This window comes from Tenrec ecaudatus, chromosome 8 (assembly GCF_050624435.1).
Source record: "Tenrec ecaudatus isolate mTenEca1 chromosome 8, mTenEca1.hap1, whole genome shotgun sequence".
NCBI classification, from domain to species: domain Eukaryota; kingdom Metazoa; phylum Chordata; class Mammalia; order Afrosoricida; family Tenrecidae; genus Tenrec; species Tenrec ecaudatus.
Genome location: NC_134537.1, coordinates 3,783,689 through 3,806,866, shown reverse-complemented (window position 1 = coordinate 3,806,866; position 23,178 = coordinate 3,783,689). Strand labels below are relative to the sequence as shown.

The following is a 23,178-nucleotide window of genomic DNA, read 5'->3' as shown; positions in this document are numbered from 1 at the left end:
ACTTTTCAATTTTTCAATCATGTTGCGTCCCTTTGTTCTAGTCAAAAGGCCACCTATTGGTCTGAGTATAGGATCAGCAGGAGAACAGCCAAATGTTTCGAATTTCCATGCTTTGCGATGGTATCCATAGTATGTTAGGATCCACAAAGTCAAATACCTTTGTTTCATAGTCAATAAAATGCAGATAGATATCCTTCTGGTATGCTTGGGTTTCTTTTCTGAATTCACATTGAATTTCTTGTAGTTCCCTGTCTATGTACAGCTACAGCCATTAAAACAATATTAACAAAGCTTTACTTGAGTGGGACATTCATGATATTGTTAGATAATTTCTGCATTATATTGAACCATCTCTTTGGTTCAGCATCAGCATAAATATGGGTCTCCTCCAGTCAGCTGGCCCGACAGTTCTCTTCCAAAGTCCTTGGCATAGACGCATGGGTGCTTCTCATGTCAGAACACCTGAGTTATTATTATTCCCTTCATTCCTGGAAGCTTGTTTTTTCTTCTCAAATCTATACCTTCAGTGTAACATGGATTTCCATCTGTTGCTGGGAGGTTCTGTTGAGCCAGTTTGGGTTCATCGTGACCCTATGCAGGGAAAATGCAACACTGCCCAGCGTGGAACCACTTCACAAACGTTGCACTGTTGGTTGGAGCACCTTGTTATAGCCACTGTGTCAATCCACCTGCTTCCCAGTCTTCCTCTTTCCCCTGACCCTTCATTTTACCAACCATGATGTCCTTCATAACCGGCCCAACCTGTAATAGATATCCCAATAAATAGTGATCTGCTAGACAGATCAAGAAGAAATAGTCCAGCTCCTTTCTTTTTTTAATTATATTTTTAGTCACATATCATACTCATTCCAATACATCCCTTCCCTTCCCATACAGTTTTGTTGTTCAGTTTCATCAGGTGGGGTTAAGCAATCATCAGTGCTATCAGCCCCTTTTGCCCCCTTCAACATGCCCCTCTTCACTTTCCGTACCCTCCGGGAACCATTACTCCTGTCATTGTCTCTGAAGGATCATCTACCTTAACTACCATGTACCAAGTGATCTTAAATATACAAATGAACATATGCAAATTGATTATGTTTGATGAGGTATATCACATAAAGACCTTAATAATAAGGGAAGGCACTCTTAAAGAACTAGAGGATAATTATGTGGTTCATCAGTGCCATACCACACCCTGGATTTTTCTTCTGTTCCATGTGGCCCTTCGGAGAGGGACTGTCCAATTGTCTGGCTGGTGAACTTTAGATCTCCACTACATTCACTACCCTTCATATCAATTTGGTTGCATATTTTTTTAACTTCTGATGCCTCTTCCCGTCAACACCTCATGATCACACACGCTAGTGTGCTCCTTCCATGTGGGCTTTGTTACTTCCCTACTAGATGGCTGCTTGTTTAACTAAAGACTTTAAGACCCCAGACAGCCCAGATAGCCAGCCACCATCAGCTCTCTTCACCACATTTGCTTGTGCATCCATTTGTCTTCAGTGATCATGTCAAGAAGGTAAACTCATGCAATGCCAGGTTGTTAGAACAAAGTGTTTTTGCATTGAGGGAGCACTGGAGTAGAGGCCCAAGGCTACCTTATTATTTGACATATAATATTTATACATAGAACTGTGTGCCTGCTGAGGTAAGCATTAAAAATATGTAAAAGGGTGGAGGGTGAGTGGGTTGTAAAGGGGGAACTGATTACAAGGATCCACATGTGACCTCCTCCCTGGGAGATGGACGGCAGAGAAGGGGGGGAAGGGAGACTCCGGATAAGGCAAGATATGACAAAATAACAATGTATAAATTACCAAGGGCACATGAGGGAGGGAGGAATGGGGAGGGAGGGGGAAAAATAGAGGACCTGATGAAAAGGGTTTAAGTGGAGAGCAAATGCTTTGAGAATGATTGGGGCAGGGAATGTGCGGATGCGCTTTATACAATTGATGTATGTATATGTATGGATTGTGATAAGAGTTGTATGAGCCCCTAATAAAATGTTTTAAATATATATATGCAAAAGGGGTATAGGGAAAAAGCTACTGTGTACAAACATTCTTGGGGTGAGGACCATGTAGTATGGCAGGGACCAGATCAAATCCAGGGATGCATATGGTAGACAACTGGGGAGGAAGTGGGGAAAGGGGAAAAAAAAGGATGAAAATAAGGAAGAAATGGGTAGTGGGGGCATGAGGCAAGGGGAGGGTATTGCTTATATCTCCACAGGGAAAGAGGGACCAGACTTCAACCCAGTGCCCCAAGGTATGAATGTAACATTCTGGCGTGGAGTAGGGAATCAATGGAGAGGTCTGGGGGGCTGGCTCCAGTACCAAATACTAAGTGGACGCCTGCCCCTCCCCCCAGAAGAATTTATTTCAAAGGATGACATTGAATCTGCAGCTCTGGGAGAGGGACATATCTGATCGGAGCACACGGGAGCAGGTGAAGGGGAAGGAGAAGAGAGTGGAGCACATCCTGGCCCATCAGGCCTTGAGGACGATGACCCCAATTAGAGCAGCCAGTCCACAGAGAGGACCACATGGCCAGCCCCACTATGAGACATGACGTCCCTCACTGACCCATGGCCCTGCGAGGGACAGCACCGGAGACACAGTGTGGGAATTGCGCCCGACCGGATCCCACCACACCGAGGCAAAGCACTGGGGGAGTGCAGCAGAAGAGCAAGGGAATGGACAGGCAAGGTCCCCAGGGAATGCTGAAAGTGGACTTTGGGGCCAGGGCATGGTTCCCCAACAGACTGGACTGGAAAACACTCCTAAAGGCCAACAAATGATCCTTGAACTAACTACAAGCTTTTCTTTCTTGTTGTGTTTTGTTCTTTGTCAGTGGTTTGTTGTATATTGTTGCTTGGTTTTGCTCTGTCTTGTTTTTGTGCATGTTATTATCTCCACAGGTCTGTCTAAATAAGATAGGCTGGATGAACAATCTGGAGGAAAAACAACAGGACCGACAGTTCCAGGGGGAAGTTGGATGGGGGGGATGTGTGGGGTAAGGAAGTCGTGTTAACAAACCCAGGGACAAGGGAACAACAAGTGATCCAAAATGGTGGTAAGATGGGTTTGGGAGGCCTGGTAGGGCATGATCAAGGGTAAGATAACAAAGGGGTATTGCTGAAACCCAGGTGGGGACGGAGCATGATAGTGGGACAGGAAGAAAGTCAAAGGAAATAGAGGAAAGAGCTGGGAGACAAAGGGCATTTATAGAGGTCTAGACAAAGACATGTACATATGCAAATATATATATGAGGATGGGGAAATATATCTATGTGCCTATATTTATAGGCCTAGTATTAATGTGGCAGAAGGACATTAGGTCTCCACTCAAGTACTCCCTCAATGCTAGAATACTTTCTTCTATTAAATTGGCATTCTATGATGCTCACCCTCCTGATATAACCGCTGAAGACAAAGCGGGTGAGCAAGCAAACGTGGTAAAGAAAGCTGATGGTGCCCGGCTATCAAAAGATATAGCATCTGGGGTCTTAAAGGCTTGAAGATAAACAAGTGGCCATTTAGCTCAGAAGCAACAAAGCCCACATGGAAGAACACACCAGCATGTGTGATCACGAGGTTCCGAAGGGATCAGTTATCAGGCATCAAAGAACAAAAAATCATATCATTGGGTGCACACCTCCATGATACAATCGCCGAGGACAAACGGGTGCATAAGCAAATGTGCCGAAAGAAGCTGATGGTGCCCGGCTATCAAAAGGTATAGCATCTGGGGTCTTAAAGGCTTGAAGGTAATCAAGCGGCCATCTAGCTCAGAAGCAACAAAGTCCACATGGAAGAAGCACACCAGCCTGTGTGATTACAAGGTGTCAAAGGGATCAGGTATAAGACATCATCAGAACAAAAAAATCTTACCATAGTGAATGAAGGGGGAAGTGCAGAGTGGAGACCCAAAGCCCATTTGTTGGCCACTGGAGATCCCCTTGCAGAGGGGTCTAGAGGAGGAGATGAGTCAGTCAGGGTGTGATGTAGCACCGATGAAGAATACAGCTTTCCTCTAGTTCCTAAATGCTCCTCCCCACCCCTCAACCCCCGCCCGCTACTATCATGATCCGAATTCTACCTTGCAAGACTGGCTAGAGCAGAGAATGTACACTGGTGCAGATGGGAGCTGGAGGCACAGGGAATCCAGGGTGGATGATACTTTCAGGACCAGGGGTGTGAGTGGTGATGCTGGGAGGGTAGAGGGTGAGTGGGTTGGAAAGAGGGAACTGATTATAGGGATTTGCATGTGACCTCATCCCTGGTGGATGGACAACAGAAAAGGGGGTGAAGGGAGATGTTGGACAGGGCAGGATGTGACAAAAATCATCATTTATAAATTATCAAGGGCTCATGGGGGAGGGGAGAATGGGGATGGAGGGGGGGAAAAAGAGGACCTGATGCTAAGGGCTTAAGTGGAGAGCAAATGCTTTGAAAATGATGAGGACAATGAATGTACAGGGTGTTTTACTCAATTGATGTATGTATGGATTGTGTTAACAGTTGTATGAGCCCCTAATAAAATGTTAAAAAAAAGAACTATGTGCCTGTTGTTATATATGTGCATATGTACATGCCTGTATCTATACCTCTATAAATGTCCTTTGCCTCCTAGTTCTTGCCTCTATTTCCTTTTAATAAACTAATCACGTAAGAAAAAAGTAATTCTAGAAATAGACCATATATCACTGAACAAAACAACATTATTTCAGGTTTGTAATTTCACATACCATAGCAACGCATAGAAAAGAGAGCTGCCCCACTTCATCTCCTCCTCTGCACTCCCACAAAAGGAGCCCTTTGAAAACTTGTAGCTATCTTAACACCAAAAGGCATCTTACTAAAAGTGTTTCTTAAACAGGGTAAACTTCATGGATAAAAATTACTTTAAAAATCTCATAGGGAATCCAGGCAGTGCACAGATGTGAGGCCGCGGGGGAAAAAATATCTCATAGGCCCCTGGATGAGATGCCCCCCCCCCGCCCCCGAACATCAAAAGCAATTGAATTGAGCACATACAAGCACATGGCCAGGGGTCAATGAAGCCATCTCAAACAGAACCTAGTGCCCGCATACGGTCCTCAAGGACAGCATGTGGCAAGCCCCACAGGAAAGCCCTTAGGAATACACCGTGGGTTGTGGAGCAAAGAGGAGAGTCTGGTCTAGAGTAGTGCGAAGGTGAGGATCCACTCTCATGTAGCAGGTGCTTTCAAGTGTGGCCCTCTTGGATGAACAGGCTGAGCATGGACGAGAAAGATGGGAGAAACTAGTGTGACCTGGAAGAGGTAGCTCAGGGCTAGCTGGGGAGTGTGACCTCAAAGGAAAAGGGTGAAAAATGGGTGGAGGCAAATTTTAATGGAATACTCAGCCAGTGGGTAGCCAGTGAAGGTTGTAATAGGGGTGAAGCTCGAGTGGAGGGAGCCCCGCTGCCTGTGTTCAAGTTCAGGTGACACAAAGAAGGACTTCATACAAGAAGACAAGGGCTTGCTTTCATCGGGAAGAAGCAACCAGGACGGGCCTTCCTCCATCCATCTCAAACACTTTGTCCATCGAAAAATTTATGTGGGGAAGTCTTCCAGTCAACTTGTTTTGAAGTTTCCATTATTGGGGGAAATGTCCTCTTGGGTATTTTTTTTAATGCTATTTGCCATGACTTCAAGTTTTTTCTTACGGCACAAAAGAATATCCTTGGGTTTTTTGTTTTTGTTTCTTTGCCGGGGGCAGAGGTGGGGTGGCGGCTTGGTGGCGTGTGAGGGGCTAGAAAGGCACCTTAGTGGAACCCAGACAAGTGGATGACTGAACAGTATTTGACTTATCTGCCTCTACCCACTGATCATAGAGATGTGCTTAAACACCTTTTGCTTGGAATGAGTCCATGCACGTATAAGCTGGAACCCCAGTCGTCGTAGCTCTTGGCTTACTGCTCTAAGTGAGCTACTGAGATCTTCACTTGCCCACTTTCACTAGAAGACCAAAGCACTGAGGGTGAGGTTGCAACAGGTGCTTGCCTAGCAAGAACCACCAAGAAACAATTGTAGCATCAACCTCTAGATCAGGATGTCCCAAGTGGATGACACTGTCCCTTGGGGAGTGGGGGGAGCCACCCACCAATCTTTGAGGTAGCAATCACACACTTCCTTACTCATGGATAGACCATAGTCATCAGCACATGAGGAAAGATCTAGGTAACCAGTCTATCCAGTAATTCGGCCAAACATTGAATTGGAAGCACATGCTGGGCCCTATCCAATATTTCTTGTTCATTATGCAATATCTCTCTCGCCTGATCTGACAAATGTAAACCAAATGCATTTGAAAAGGAAATATCACTAAGTACGGTGAAATGTCTGATGTCCTCTTAGGTAAGTCTCATCTATGCAAATAGAAAGAAATACAGGAAGACAGCCTGCGCTATAAATGAAAGGTCAGTCCCACTCAGCTCACATATCCAGGCTCAGGATTTGGAAATGAAGACCCTTGTCCCCCTGACCTTCTTTCTGGCCTCCATGACCTCTCTCGGCATGGCAGAAGACAGATTTTACTACATAGGCATTAGAGAAACTGCTTGGAACTACGCGCCTACTGGGAGAAATATGCTCAATGGAAAGGTTTTTCCAGAAGATGAGTAAGTTATAACTCTTGTAGTGAAAAAGTTACTATCAGTGGCTCATGGGGTACATTTTTGTGTGCTTATCAACTGCTGTTAAAGAGAAACCCACAACTGATTTTTCTAAGGACACGCTTGTTGTTAGAAACGCTTCGTTGTTTAATATACCGTAGGTAGGGAAGACAGATGAATATGAGTTAGGAATTGTTCCTCCAGGGATTATCCCGATTCTTGCCCTCCTGACACAGTGTCCCGGGGTACAATTATAATGCTGCTCAACAGCAATTGTGCGTGTTGTCCAAAGTGTCAAGCCGTGTGTTTGGTTTTTCCTGATGTAGCAGTGGGGTCCTTCTCCTATCCAGTCAATTCTGGTTTACAGGGACCCTCTGTGACAGGCTGCCCCAATGGGTTTCTTATGCTGAAGTCATTGCCAGTTAGTTCTTCAGGCCCATGAAGTGCCTGGTGGGCTGAGCTCTTCCCCATTGGGCCACACGCCTTAGGTGTTGCTCAGTCCCCAATCAACGCCCCTGCTGTCCAGTTGATGCCACGTCTTGGGGTCCTGTAAGACAAGTAGATGGGCTGCAGAGCACTTCCGAGACTGCGAGTCTTGATGGGAGTACATAGTCACAGCTTCCTCACAGAGTGACTTGTAGGTTCGAACCGCTCAACCACTAGGCTGCCAGTGATGCCTGGATGTGCCTTAAAGGTTGCTGTTGTTTTGTTTTCTTATGTCACTTTGTTTTGCTCTGCCTTGGTTTTGTGTGTGTGTGTGTGTGTGTGTGTGTGTGTGCATATCATCTCTGCAGGTCTATCTAGATGAGATAGACTGGATAAACAATCTGAAGGAGAAAACAACGGGACAGATGGTTCTGGGGGACGTGGTAGAGGGGGAGGTGGGGGAAAGGAAGTAGTGTTAACAAACCCAGGGACAAGGGAACAAGTGATCCAAAATCAATAGCAAGGAGGGTATTAGAAACCTGTCAGGGATTGATCAAGGGCAATGTAACCGAGAGGACTTACTGAAACCTAAATGAAGGCTGAGCATGATAGGGACAAGAGGAAAGTAAAAGGAAATAGAGGAAAGAACCAGGAGGCAAAGGGCAATATAGAGGTCTAAATACAGGCATGTACATATGTAAATATATTTATATATGATGATGGGGAAATAGATCTATGTGCCTATATTAATAGGTTTAGTATTAGCAGACAGACATTGGGCCTCCACTCAAGTATTCCCTCAATGCAAGAGCACTTTGTTCTATTAAATTGGCCTTCCATGATGGTCACCTTCCCAACACGATCACGGAAGACAAATAGGTGCATAAGCAAGTGTGGCAAGGAAAGCTGATGGGGTCTCAAAGGTTTGAAGGCAAACAAGCGGCCATCTAGCTCAGAAGCAACAAAGCCCACATGGAAGAAGCACACCAGCCTTTGTGATCACGAGGTGCCGAAGGGATTAGTTATCAGGCATCAAAGAACAAAAAAAAATCATATAATTGTGAATGAGGGGGAGTGCAGATTGGGGACCCAAAGCCCATCTGTAGGCAACTGGACATCCCCTTACAGAAGGACAATGGAGAGGAGACGATGACTCATCAGTCAGGATGCAGTGTAGCAATGATGAAACATACAATTTTCCCTTAGTTCTTAAATGCTTCATTCTCTTTGCCACCCCCACCCCATCATGATCCCAAATCTACCTTATAAATCTGGATAGACCAGAGGATGTACACTGGTACAGACAGGAAATGGAAACACAGGGAATCCAGGACAGGTGATCCCTTCAGGACCAGTGGTAAAAGTGGCAATACCGGGAGAGTGGAGAGAAGGTGGGGTAGAAAGGGGGAACCAATTACAAGGATCTCCATATAACCCCCTCCCTGGGGGATGGACAACAGAAAAGTGGGTCAAGGGAGACGTCAGACAGTGTAAGACATGACAAAAAATAATAATTTATAAATGATCAAGGGTTCATGAGGGAGGGGGAGCGGGTAGGAGGGGGGAAATGAGGAGCTGACATCAAGGGTTTAGGTAGAAAGCAAATGTTTTGAGAATGATGAGGGCAATAAATGTACAAATGTGCTTGACACACAATGGGTATATGTATGGATTATGATAAGAGTTGTACAAGCCCCTATAAAATGATTTTTTTTAATTTGCAGCTGTTGCCTCGATTATTTTTTTCCTTCAGATAACTGAAAGAGTGAACCTAAAAGTTGAGTGGGGTACTGATTTATCACAGCTGCTAGCCAAAAAGCCAGCAAGTCCCAGAGTGATTTAAATGTGTAAAACAAGCCAAAGTCAGCTTATTGAAAGTTGCAATAACTTAAAAATGGGCTTAGAAATATATGGTTCAATAGACGAATCTGACATATCTTTACAATTAAAATGCCATGTGTATTTACTTATGCTGTCTTTGACCTCATCATCAGCAACACGAATGTCCCCCTCTCCTCAATGCTCTTTCCTCTCTTTTCTAGATTTAATCAATCAAAATTAGGCTGTAAAGTGTTTTACTTCCAGTTTTTGTTGATTGAACTTTTGATCACTTGCCAGTAAAAATTTGTTCTTTCTCATTATTTTTTTACAGGGACTTTCAATCCAAAATATATCTTCAAAGAGGCCCAGACAGGATAGGATCTGTTTATAAAAAGGCATTATATTACCAGTACACAAATAAAACATTTCAACATGTAATTAAAAAGCCATCCTGGCTGGGATATTTAGGTCCAATCATAAGAGGAGAGACTGGAGACTACATTTATGTGCATGTAAAAAATTTTGCTTCCAGAGCCTATACTCTTCATCCTCACGGACTCACCTACAGTAAAAGAAGTGAAGGTAAGGTGGGCCCCCTGTCCTTCCCTCCCTGACCTTCTGTTCAGGGGGAGCACGGACACAGTGCTTTAGGAAAGACATGAAGACAATGAGCCGATCTTCTCTATGAAACACAGGAAGTTGAGTGGCGTCTGTTGTCCTTAAATTGCCATGTTTAACATCACACACTAAAGGAGGGAGCAGCCTATGCAACGTCTCGAGGCTCAGAACTCCCAGACTCTCTGCCATCCACTCATAGTGACCCGCTGAGGGCTTCTCACTCTGCTACTGGAAGTAGAAAGCCCAGTCTTTCTCCTGAGAAGCTGCCGGTGGTTTTGAACTACCGACCACGCAGATTGCAGCCCAACGCGCCACCACTAAGCCACCAGGGTTCCACGTACACAATATCTAAGGGGAAAACCCCAAACAAACAGTTTCCCTGAGGACTGAAAGCACTTTGATTTAGTTTTTGAAGGAGACACTCGTGAGCTAAATGCGGGGTGGCCAGAAATGCTGTCTGCCCTCTAGCCGTTCCTATTTCCCACTAGATGAGGATTGCATCTCCGAAAGCATCTGCTTCCAGAGACCTCACTTCATGACTGGCAGTGCCATCCTGCCTACCTGCTGGAAGGGCCAACAGAACACAAAAAGGAAGCCAGGAAAAGAGAAGTCTGGCCTGACATCAACCAAAGGAAAACAAACTCACTGCCATCGAGTCCTGTCAGACTCATCGCGACCCCCTAGGACAGGGTAGACCTGCCCCTGTAGGTGTCTGAGACTGTCACTCTTTACTGGAGTAGAAAGTTGTGTCTCCCTCTCACAATGCAGCTAGTGGTCTCAAACTGCTCAACCTGCGGTTAGCAGCCCAATGCATAACCACTATGCTGCCAAGGCTCCTCGTCAGCCTGACAATAGGTGAAACAGATTTTTTTTCTCCTAGTGTTTGAAATTTTTTACATGAAAAATATGGCATAGATCTTCAGAAAATTAGGACATCAGCCATCCTTGGTTAAGAGTACCACCTATAAGGGGTTTGTGTTCTTCCCACAGGCTCGCTTTGGTTCTGTGGAAAGAAAAGGTAACAGAAATGGCCCATGTCACTCCATTCTGCCTTCATAATCATCCAACCCTGTGTGACATGTCACCGCAACTATCTTTTGAAAATACCCTATATAAAATGAGTATCCTGGAGTAAATGCTAGCAAGAATTCTTTTATCAATACTCAAAATTTGGACCAAGATTCCTCCAGGCAGAGGGAAACTGCTCAGAGACCCAGACACTAGACACCAGCCCAGAATCAATGATCTGGCCGGACAGAGAAAACTGCACCCGTACCAACTGGACAGGGAGGCAGGGAGGCAACCATCAGTAAATTTCTTTGCATTCAACTTGGAGCTGGAAGGTCTTCAGCTGGGCAGAGGATGAGGTTGGCTAGGCTTTGAAGACTTTCTATTAAATGTAATGTGGCTATGTTTTTAGATGCCAACAAGTTAGGGCTGACTCGTGGGTGTCCTCTTCATAGCAGAATGAAATACTGCCTCGTCGTTGGCCATCCTCACGGCTGTTTCTCTGTCTGAGCGCGTTGTGGCAGCTCGTATTTCAGTCCTTCTTATAGAGGGACTTCCTCTTGGATGGCTGACCCTCTTCTTTACCAAGTATCCTGTCCTTCCCCAGAAATTGATCCTGCCTCATAACATGCTTGAAGTCATGAGATGAATCTTGCCATCCTCGCTTCTAAGGAGAATTCTGGTTGTATTTCGTCTAAGACAGATGTGTTTGTGTACTTGGCAGTTCATCATATATGCAATATTCTCCAACAATATTATACTTCTAAGGAATCAATTCTTCAGTTTTCCTAATTCCTTCTTAACTTTGGCATGCATAGGAGGTGATTGAATACACCATGGCTTGGGTCAGGTGCATCTTGGTCTTCCAAGTCGTATTTGCTTTTTAACCCATTAAAAACCTCCTATGAATCAGGTTTGCTCTTTGCAACACACATCGTTTGATTTCTTCACTGCTGCTGCCATGAGTATTGATTGGGGATTCAAGTCACATGAGATTCTTGACAGCTTCAATCGTTTCTCTGTATATCACGAAGTTGCTTTTTGGTTCAGTTGTGAGGACTTTTGTTTTCCTCGTGTTGAATATAAGTCAGAGTGAAGGAGATATTCTTCCATCTTTGTCAATAAGTGCTTGGGCCTTGCTTTCAGCAAGCAAGGTTGTGTTATTTGCATATTTCAAATCGTTGATAATCTTCTTCTAATCCTAATACTGCATTCTTCTTCATATAGTTCAGTTTCTCTGATTATTTACTCAACCTACAGACAAAAAGGAACCTGGGTGGTGGGTTACCTATTGTAATCACAAAGTTTGAGACCACCAGCTGCTACAAAGAAACTCACTGCGGGGCTGTTCTACCCTGTCCTTCAGAATGGCGATGAGCTGGAATTGACTGGATGTCAGTAAGTTTGGTTTTGTTTATACAGAATAAACAAGTACAGTGAGCGAATACAACTCTGTTGGCCACTTTTCCTGATTTCCAAACCAAGCAGTATTCCCCTGTTCTCTTTACACAGCCTTGTCTTGCTATGTGTACAGACTCCTCTGAATACAGTGAAGGGTTCTGGAATTCCCATTTTTGTAAGGTTGTTCACAAATCGTTATTACCCACAAAGCTGAGTGTCTTTGCATAGTCAATAACACAAGTACACACATCTTTCTGGCTGTCTCTGCTTTCAACCAACATCTAGCTGACAGCAATAATATTCCCCGCCCCACGTCCTCTTCTGAATCCAGCTTGATTTTCTGACACTTGCCTTTAAGTGTAATGCTGCAATCATTTTTTAAATTTCTATGAGCAAAATTTGCTTGCCTATGACATCATTAAGAGTGTTCAATAACTTCAGTTTTCTGATCAATCCTCTTTCTTTGAAATGTATCCTTTCCAAATCAGCTGCTCAGGTAGCTTTCTTCTAAATTTCTTGGCATAAATCAATGAGGTCTTCTGGTTTTGCATATCGATGGGTATTCTGTTAATTCTGGAAACCCGACTTTTCATCAATGCCTTCAGTACAGTTTGCACTTCTGCCTTCAGTTCCATTGGTTCTTTACCATCTATTACCTTCTGAAATGATTACGTGTTGACTGTTTTTGGGAGGAAGGAGGCTGCAGTGAGGCCTATACTTCCTCTATCTTTTTTTATGGTTCCTGCATCACTTAATGCTTTGTCAAATATTGAAACGTGAGGACTTTCAATATTGAAAATTGATTTTTTTCTTTAATTCTTTGAGAATGAAAACAATGTTCAGCCTATTCATTCCCTTTAATTTTCTAATAGCAGGTGTTTTCACATTATAATATTTGGTCTTTCCTAGCACCCCTTTGAGATTCTCTTCAGTTATTTTACTTTGTAATTTCTCCGATTCACTTTAGCTACCCTACAGCAAAGGGCAAGTTTCAGAATATTTTAAACTTTTACTAACTTTTTAGTATTAGCTGCTAAAATGTATGCAAGCTTAGCGGGATCCTAATCTCAATGTGTGAGTATCTAAGACCAAATTGTTGCCAGAGAAGGAGAAAGGCAGGAAATCTAGGCACCTAATTCATCACTGAGCTTCTAGCTCAGGAAATTTAAGCCACCCAGAGAGTCGACTTAGATTTCTGTGGACTACTTGCCACATAACACGATGTCTGTCTGTACCCTAAGTGCTAAGTCTGACTGGCAATAGAAAATAAGTGGCCCAACTCAGGAGTCCCGAGGTAGTCTCTTCATCCTAGATCTAGGTGTACATTGTTGTTGTTAGCTGCCAGAAAGTCGGTCCTATCATAGCAGCCCGATGTACACAATTGTTGTGTTTGAGCTATTGTTAGCGGCACTGTGTCAAGCCATCTTGTTAAGGGTCTCCCTCTTTGTGGCTGACCCTCTATTTTACTAAGCATGATATCCTTCTCCGGGGACTGGTCTCCCCTAATAACACAGCTAAAGTACATACGATGACATCTAACCATCCTGACTTCTAAAGGGTATTCTGCCTTCCTCCAAGACAGATTGATTTGTTCTTCTGGCAGTCCATGCCAGCACCATAATTCAAACGCATGAATTCTTCTGCGACCTTCCTTCTTTAGTGTGCAGCTCTCATATGCATATGAGGTGATTGAAAATGGCATCACTTGAGTCAGGCGTACCATAATCCTCAAGTGGTATCTCTGCTCTTGAACGCTTTTAAGAGGTTTTCAACAGTAGCTGGGCCCAGTGCAGTGTACTACTTAATTTCCTGACTGCTGCTACTGTGAGATTGTTGGTGTGTCCAAGCAAAATGAAATCTTTGGCAACTTTTATCTTTTATCTCTTTATTATGCTGTTGTCTCTTGGTCCAGTTGTGAGAATCCTTGTTTGCTTCACATTGAGTTGTGTGGGGGTAGCCAGCCCGCCACAACTAATCATGGGTTCAGTAAGCACAATTGTACAGTTAAAATACATAAAGATTATAGTAAAGTCGTGGAGAATAATAGGAGAGAATAAAATAAAGAAGTCAGATACATTTTATGGTAGTATCCTCTCCTCAGCCCCGCTTGGTGGTCCATGCGGAGATGGAAGGCGAGAGGGCAGGACAAAGAGAGATTTATTGCTAACCAAGGCTTATATATCTTTGGGGGCGTGCATATCCCTAATTACAGGTAAAGATATATGTCACAGGAAGGGGTTGTATAATAGGCATAAGTGTAACAGAAAGGGGATGAGCTAGGGTTGTACATGTAATAGGAAGTGGAGGGACTAGGGGTATACTTATGACAAGAGGGCAGACCCTAGATTCATGATGGCAGCCTAACCTTGGTCACCCTTGAGTGGGCTTGACCTCCCTGAGCTCTCCTTCAGGGAAACAATCTACTACTATCCTTATCAGAAGGGAGTGGGCCCTACTTAGGGTGGGACAGACTATACAGTCTTATTTCTCTAGATGGCTGATAACCCTTAGGGAGAATAACCCCTGACCTACTTTGGTTGACCTCCAAGTTTATAGTCATTTGCCATGTGTAGCAAGCAGCTAAGTTTGGCATATATTTGGGGGAGACAACTTGGGAGAAATCTTTCTGTTTCCCACAGACTTGTAATTCATACTGATCTTCATTAACAGGTAGTTCAAATCCTCAATTTCAGCAAGGAAATTTGTATCATCTTCATATCACCGTCAGAGAGCCTTCCTCCAACCCTGATGCCACAGTCTTCTTCACATAGTCCCGTTTCCCTGACTCTTTGCTCACCATACAGAATGAATAAGTTTGATGAAAGGACACAACACTGCTACACATCTTTCCTGATTTCAAACCATGCGGTATCCCCTGTTCTGTTCAAAGAACTGCCACTTGGTCTATGTACGGTCCATGTGAGCCCAATGTAATGGGCTGAAATGACCATTCTTTGCAATTATTCACCATCCACTGTGACGCAGACAGTTGGCTGTCATTGCATAGCCAATAGGACACAAGCAAACACCTTTCTGGTATTCTCTCTCCTCTCCTCCAAGTTCCCTCTGATATCAGCCAAGCTACCCTACATTCATGTCCCCTTCTGAGGCCAACTTGGATTTCTGGTGATTCCTTTTTAATATACAGCCACCGCAATTTTTAAATCACCTTTAGCAAAAATTTACTTGCATGCGATATGAACAATTTCATTTGATGATTTCAGCATTCTATCAGGTCACCTTTTTCGGAAATGGGTATAATATGGATTTCTTCCACGTAGCTGTCCAGGTAGCTGTCTTCCAAAATGTTACATTGGTTTGTAGAAGCATTCCAATTAGTGTATACATTGATTCCTGGAGCCTTGGCTTTTATTAACGCCTTCGCTGCAGCTTGGACTTCTTTTGATACCATCAGTTCTTAATTATATGCAACCTCGTGAAATAGTGGGGTGTCAGCCAATTATTTTTGGTGCCGTAACTTTATGTATGCCTTTGCTCGTCTTTTGATCCTTCTTGCATCCTTCAAAGAGCCCTTATGGCAAGTAGATCACTCACTGGACTGCTAACCAAAAGGTCAGCAGTTTGAAACCATCAGCTGCTCTGTGGAAGGAAGATAGGGCCTTCTGCTCCTATACAGATGGGCAGCCATGGAAACTCACAGGGCAGTTTTACTCTGTCCTGTGGGGTCTCTGTGAGTCAGCATTGGCTCAACGGCAATGAGGGTAGTTGTGTTGCATCACTTAATATTTGCCCATGGAATCCTTCAATATTGTAACTCCACGCTTGAGTTTTTAATTCAGTTCTTTACATTTGATATATGCTGGATCCAGATCTTTGCACATTTCACGACAATGGTTTACTCTGTTTTCTTGAGCTGCCTTTTGAAAGTTTCCGTTCAGCTCTTTTACTTCATCATTTCTTCCCCTTGCTCTAACTGCGTTGAAGAGCAAATTTCAGTTAATTTTGACATTAACTGTGGTCTTTTCTTTCTCTCTTGTCTCTTTAATGAACTTGTGCTTTCTTTATGGATGATGTTCTTGCTGCCATCTCATAACTCATATGGTCTTTGGTCATTAGTGATCAATGTATCAAATTTGTTCTAGGAATGGTCTCTAAATACTCAAGGTCATCTTTTGGCTTCCGTGAACTTTCTAAAGCTTTCAATCCCAACCTGAACTTGCACATGAGCAATTCAAGGCTTCTTCCACCGTTATCTCCCGGCCGGCCATGTTTTGGCCTCTCCAGTGTTCCTTCTCACATAGGTAGTCAATTTGACCCCTGTGTATTCCATTTGGCAAGGTCCATATGCAGAGTCACCTGTTTTCACTGTTGTTGAAAAAAGTATTTGCAGTGCAGAAGTTGTTAAACTAGCACAATTCCATGTGCTTTATCCAGCTTTGTTTCTATCACCTGGGCTATCTTTTTCGATGACTGTTTCTTCCTCTTTGTGTTCAACTTTCATATTCCAGTCACCAGGAATTTTCCTTGCATCTTGATTACATATTTGGTAAATTTCACACTGAAATAAGTTGATAGACTTTTTTTTATCTCTTTAGCGTTGACTTTAATGGTTGACATGCAAATCCGAATAGAAGTTGTATTAACTGGTCTTCCTTGTAGGTGGGTAGATATTATCCTGTCACACATAGCAGTGTATTTCAAGGCCTAAGAATATTTGGTTTCTGTGTTTGATGATGAATGCAACACCATTTCTCTTGAACTTGTCAGTCCTGGTATAGTAAACCATATGACCATCTGATTCAACCTGGATTGGCCAATCAGTCCATTTCAGCTCACTAGCACCTAGACTATCTATCAGTCTTTATGTGTCCTGTCTCTTTCTTTCTTTTCTGTTTTTGTCACCTGGAACTGTCCTGGATCATCTCTGATCATCGCTGGATGTGTGCACTGGTTTCTTCTCATTTTGAAATGCGCCCCATGAGCCAAGGGAGATCCTGAAAGCTTTGCTCCCCCAACCTCACTGAGATTGTCTCCCAGGAGAGACTTTTCCCCAGATGTACTCTGAGTGCCTTCTCGCCTGAGGCGCTCCTCCATTGGCACTCTGCCAATGCTCCTCTGCTATCCTCGAAGTCTTCCGTGGCTCATCTCTACGATGTAGACCGCCGCCGATTCCTTCTGGCTCGTCGGTTCTTCATCTGGAAGCTCTGCTGACGCCTAATCACCATGGAGGAAACCAATGTTGGCTCTATGGAATATCAGTGACATAATTCCCAGCATCAGAACAACACACAAGCCGCCACCACAACCACCAAACTGTCAGACAAGTGGGGCACACAGTAGGAGCACAGCAGGTGCGTGTTGAATGACTGAATCCAGGTAGTGAGAGACATGAGGCAAGCCTGCTCGTCTCCTGCCAGTTTGGTCTAGAAATTGAGTGAAGCTGAGAATTCAGGGGGAAGAAAGAAGAAGAAGGCGAAATGCACACTTTGCTTGAAAACACAAAGGAACATATAATAGTGGTTCCGTGGGAAATGTGTGAGTAGAGTCAAGATGGTTGTCCAATGGTCATGGTAAGCACAGGGCAGTGTCTGTTTTCCAGGTGCTCTCTACCCTGATAATAGCACGGCCACGCAGAGGGACGATGACTATGTGATGCCTGGAGAGGAGTACATCTACAAGTGGTATGTGGACGAGAATCAGGGGCCTGGCCCCAGTGATTCCGACTGCGTGGTCAGGATGTACCACTCCCACTTAAACACTGTAAGAGATGTGGCTTCGGGCCTGATCGGACTGATTCTGACTTGTAAACGAGGTAATGCATTTTTAAACCTCTCAAGTTATAGCAAGCAATAGAGCCTGAATGTGAAGGCTCACACCTGCTCCCATGGTAGAATGTCATTCCCTTTTCCTACCTTGACCTTGACTCTCCAGTAAAGAATGTCAAGGTGTCTTTAGATGCTGAGCACTAGGTGGAACCAGGAGTCTAACCCTGAAGTTCCATTCCCGGTCATGCTAGTTGGTCACTAGAGGGAAGTCAAACCCAATACACTGGGCTTTGGTCCCTTTGACACTTCTTTGTTTAAAAGTCTTCAATGGCTGCTGATTGCTCTTGGGGTACATTCCAACACCCCTTTCTCTTCATTGCTGTCTTCTCTCTAGATTCACTCTAGCAACTCCTATTAATTCTTTAGATAGCAACGTCTATTCCACCTTGATATATTAACCAAGTCAACAACATTTGACACGATTGTTCCCCAGTATCCTGTCCTTCCTACTACAGAGACTCTCCTACAATGGTTTTCCTTATTTCCTCAGGGCTTCCACCCCACATTTTAAGCCTCACCTAGAAACCTGCCTTGTTCCCTCTTAGGAACTCACTCTATTCTGTGGCACTCCTTAGATCCCCTGGCACAAGACGGATGCTAAATGGTTGTTTGTTCAATGTATGCATAAATGAATAAATTCAGGACTGTGAGCTCCAGTTGTACTTGGTATGAGGAAGCACAATGTTTGAGGTGGTAAAAAAAACTCTTGTACGATGATGGTTTTCAGAGATAAACACTTTAGAATGTTACTCACTTGAAGTAAAAATGGGTTTGGGTTCTTGACATGTATATACACATATATTATTATTATATGGTGGGATCATTATTATTATTGATCTGATCGCTGATCTTATGATTGGTGGGATTTTTTTTGTACTGTGCCACAAGCATTTTCCTTTTGCATGTGTCCTGACAATTACCAAACAGTATAAATATTTTTTTCCAATTAAAATGGTTCTATTTCTAATGTGGGCATTATCTATTAGCTATATAAAAATTGCATTCTTTTTTCCAGGGACACTGACAGGAGGCATACAAGCGCATATCGACAGGTCTTATGCTATGATCTTTTCTATCACTGATGAAAACAATAGCTGGTATATTGATGACAATATTAAGACATACACTGAACCTGGCAAGGTTAATGCTAGTGACCCGGACTTTCAGGAGAGCAATAAGATGCCTGGTGAGAGTGTAAACAAACTTCTCATTTAACATATCCTATAACTCTGATTTTCTGAGGGGCTCCTGGGAGATTCCTTTGTTCAAGCTTCCTTGTGCAGATTTCTATTTTTTGGTGTTTTACTGCTTGATAGGCAAGACACCTAGTACATTTTCAAAGTTTCATAGCAAGTAAAACTAGGGAGTAATATTTTTTTCCTAAAGTCTGATGTTGATTGAAAGTGGATGTTAGAATCAGATAGATAGATGTCCTCTGAAAGTAATAAAATGCCATGCAAGAATATACACGTAACTGACCAGGCATTTGATGAAAAATCAATTCTACCCAACAAGTTTTTTTTAGTAAAGATGCTCTGAGAATCTCAGTCCTGTTTGAGGCCAACCCCTTCTTCAGAGAGTTAGGCCCCCCTCTCTATTCTTGTCCCCTCTCCATGTTTCCTACCTTTCTGCTTGCTTTCTGCCATCTCGGATTCTGAATCTTTGTGTAATGATCCCTTCTCACCTTGCACAATGTGAATGGCCTTTTTAATGGAGCACAAACCATACATTGTGGTGAGTTATGAGTGTGGAATGGGTGCACTGGTCTACCATGCCTGACAGGTTACTGTGTGTTTGCTTCCAGCAATAAATGGATATATGTATGCCAACCTGCCCATTCTCACCATGTGCGTGAATGACCGCGTCCACTGGTATTTCATCGGCATGGGGAACATATTGGACGTGCACCCCGTTTTCCTCGAGGGACAAACTCTGATCTCTCGGAACCACAGACAAGACACCATCACCCTGCTCCCCGCTTCAATGCACGATGTCTCCATGGTGGCCCAGGGCCCTGGGGAGTGGTTGCTGGAGTGTGAGATCCACGGTAGGGATTTGTTAGTTCTGTATCAACGAACCTCCAAGGTTACCGCCGATTTCCAAATGTTACAAGCAGAAACGAATACCTAGGGATACAAGGCAACCGCCTTTTGGAAAGAGTCACAGAAATAAGGCCCTGGCTCAGGGTTCTGGGATGACAACCCCTTTGAGCTATCTCGGCTTTGGGGTGGGTTTTGGCACAACATTCTTAGGTCCGTTCATCTGGGAGAACTCTGAGTGCAAAGCAGAGGAGACGCCATCAGCCTTCTAGAGCGGAGAACACAAGTTCCCAGACGGCCAAATAGTTGGTGAAACTCTTATAAACCAGGCAGGACACAGGACCACATAATCCTAATCGAAACAAACAGACAAACAACAAATATTGCTGTCAAATCTCTTCTTACTCAGGAGGCATCATTTTCTCGGCTGCAATCCTTCAGGGAAGCAGAGTGCCTGGTCTGTCTCCCCTGGCACCGCTTGCGGTTGTGGCCGGGTGCCATAGCAACCCCACGCCCACCAGAACCAAACCCCACGCCCACCAGAACCAAACCATGCCTGGCCTTCACCATCCCCACCACTGTTCCTCTGCCTGAGTCCGTTGGTACAGCCACGGCTCAGCCCGCCTCATCGAGGGCCTTCCTCTGGCCTCACGGCCCTCCACTTGACTGAGCATGATGTTGTTCTGCGAGCACTGGGCTCTGCTGACCACATGTCCAAATTAAGTAGGTGGAAGTCTTCCCCTCTTTGCTTCTGAGGGGCATCCTGCCCAAGCCTCTTCCCAGACAGGTCAGTTTGTCCTTCAGGCAGTTCATGGTGCTTCCCCTAGTGTTTGTCAGCCCCGCACTTCAAATGCATCGATTCTTGTTCAATCTCCTTTATTCAATGACCAAATGCCACACAGCATAAGAGGCGAATGAAAATACCCCAGCTTGGGCCAGGCACACCTTAGCCCTCACGTGATATTGCTGGGTGGTTTCAGAGCACCAACCTTGACGTTAGTGATTGAGCACAAATGATCATACCGCCCAGGGACTTCATTCCAATCCAGAAAACGTCCTTGTTTTAGTTTGTCTCTTCAGTCATACACTCCGCTTAATGTGATCAGCAGGCTTGCAATTATTGAACTTTTCATATCCCAATGATAATCCATGACTCTGTGAAGTAAGCTTTGTCCTCCTAACCTCAAGGTCAGTGATCAAACCGAACAGCAGCCTTGAGAGAGAGAAAGGAGCCTGTTGGCTCCGGTCAGATAACAAAGCCCTGGAAAACCTAGGCCGTGGTCATTCAAGTCAGAATGGACTCAATGGGAGGTTGATAAGGACCAACTCTGACTCTGACTTTGTAAGTGTCTGTCTTTTGCAGTCATACAGTGACAAGAGCTGTAGACTTAAATATTGGTAGAAAAAAAAAAAAGGGGGCAGCTTATTGTTCTGAGCACCAATGTTTCTCTTCTAATATCCATCCTTTGGTTGGCACAATGCTGCACGAGTCAGACAGCTAACCAAGTATTTGTCAGGAGGGAGTATGTCAGCGCCCCGCTGGAAGGGACATGGGGCAAAATGATGAGATGCTCAGCTGCTAACCAAAAGGCCAGTCGCTCTGTGGGAGAAAGATGTAGCACTCTGCTCCCCGGATTCCAGCCGTGACAGCCTGGCGGCTAGTTCTACTATGTCCGTATGCTCGGTGTAAGTCAGAGGCACTTGACGGCAGTGGGCTCCGTTGTATTTTATTGTCCTTGTTTATGCCCCTGCCAGGGATGTGGGAGAGAGAGGACCATGCAACTCTGTAATCACTCAAGGACTGAAGGGGAAATTGTTTAGGGCCATATAGTTTCTCAAATTCTTCTCTATAGGCAAATGTCCTCTTGGTCTAATGCTGGTTACGATTTTCTAGTTATATATGTCTTTTTAGTATTCATCTTTGCATCCTGGCTTGGGAGCATGGGTGGCAGAGTGGTTAAAGAGGTTGGCTGTTATCCAAAAGGTCCGCGGTTCAAACCCACCAGTCGATCTGTGGAGGGGTGATGTAACAGCCTACTTCTGTGGGCATTGGAAACGATCTAGGATAGTTTGACTTGGTCTGATAGGGTCAGAATCAACTCAATGGCAGCAAGTTTATTGATCACATATTTTATGATTTTATCCAAATTCCCTAAATAAAATGCCTCAGATGTCTCAAAGAAAAGGGAAACTTCAATCTTGTTGGTTAATTTTTTTAATGTGGGCTTAGAAAATTGTTTAAATTGTTTTTAATCATTTGGATTTACTGTTTTTCAGAAAGCATGGGGGCTTTTTTCGATGTACAGAATTGCCAAAATACCTCCACAAACATTTCCCACACAAATGTGAAACATTACTACATTGCTGCTGAAGATATTCTGTGGAACTATGCTCCATCCGGTATAAATTTTTTCACCGGAAGCAAATTAACCGCGCCTGGAAGGTACCCCTCATTGTTTGAAATAATTATGATTCAATAATAAAGATCTTTTTTTTTATAACACACACACATAAAATCCAAACCCACCACCTTGGAGTGGATTCCAATACATATCAGCCCAGTACAACAAGAGTAGAATTGCCCCTTGGGATTTGGGAGGCTGGAAATGTTGACTAGATCCTAAGGCTTCATTAATCACCTGTGTAGCGGCCGGTGGATTCAAACTGCTGACCTTGTCCTTAGCAGCCCAATGTGTGACCTGCTATACCACCGGGGCTCCTTTGTATAACACAGCTCCCTGTGAAAAAGAGTGAAGGCTTCTTTTTATCAAAACATACTGATGAAATAGGACTTGGTTGGGAAGAAATCACAAGCTTTGCGACCAAATGTGGGCAGATTCTTGCTTCTTTTCACGCCATCACTACAAGTTCGTGTAAAAGTTCCTTGTGCCCTTACTTTATCTGCACAGTGAATCCAAGATCTATTTCGAAAGGGGTGATACCAGGATTGGAGGGACTTACAGAAAAATCGTTTACCGCGAATACACAAATGCTTCCTTCACAGAGCAGAAGGCAAGAGAAGAGCATTATGGAGTCCTTGGTAAGAGCCTCCGCACAGCTTGCGGGCGACAAACTCCCCGAACCATATTCTAGAAATCAGAATAGGTGATACCAACTGACAGCTGTGGAGACCCAGAGTCTTAAGACAACAAAGCATTCGGATGTACCCAATGCCTTCCATCCACTTCATTCTTTTGCTCCTATCAATCCACAGAGAGGCATGTAGTTATTGAATCCAAAATTTTTTTCCAAGATTCTCCATCATCTAGCTCTTGGACATACTGGATTCACCATAGCACCACCCCGGCTACTGAGCCTTGCTCAAGTAACCAACCAGTTGCTATTGGGTCAGTTCTGACGCCGATCAACTGGTGTGTGTTAGAGTAGAATTGTGCTTTGGAGAGTTTTTCAATGGAAATAGGCCTCTTTCT

At 44.0% G+C, this 23,178-nt stretch overlaps 1 protein-coding gene across 1 annotated transcript in view; it reads left to right on the top strand.

The window, feature by feature from the left end:
• Positions 1-6,496: 6,496 nt before the first annotated feature.
• LOC142454180 (ceruloplasmin-like) overlaps positions 6,497-23,178 on the top strand; it is a 46,261-nt gene continuing 29,579 nt past the window's right edge. Inside the window, exons 1-7 of the mRNA XM_075555559.1 lie at positions 6,497-6,654; positions 9,227-9,477; positions 17,483-17,695; positions 18,724-18,894; positions 19,513-19,755; positions 22,025-22,190; positions 22,657-22,787. Coding sequence (XP_075411674.1) covers positions 6,497-6,654; positions 9,227-9,477; positions 17,483-17,695; positions 18,724-18,894; positions 19,513-19,755; positions 22,025-22,190; positions 22,657-22,787 — 1,333 coding nt within the window. The remainder of the gene's footprint in view (positions 6,655-9,226; positions 9,478-17,482; positions 17,696-18,723; positions 18,895-19,512; positions 19,756-22,024; positions 22,191-22,656; positions 22,788-23,178) is intronic.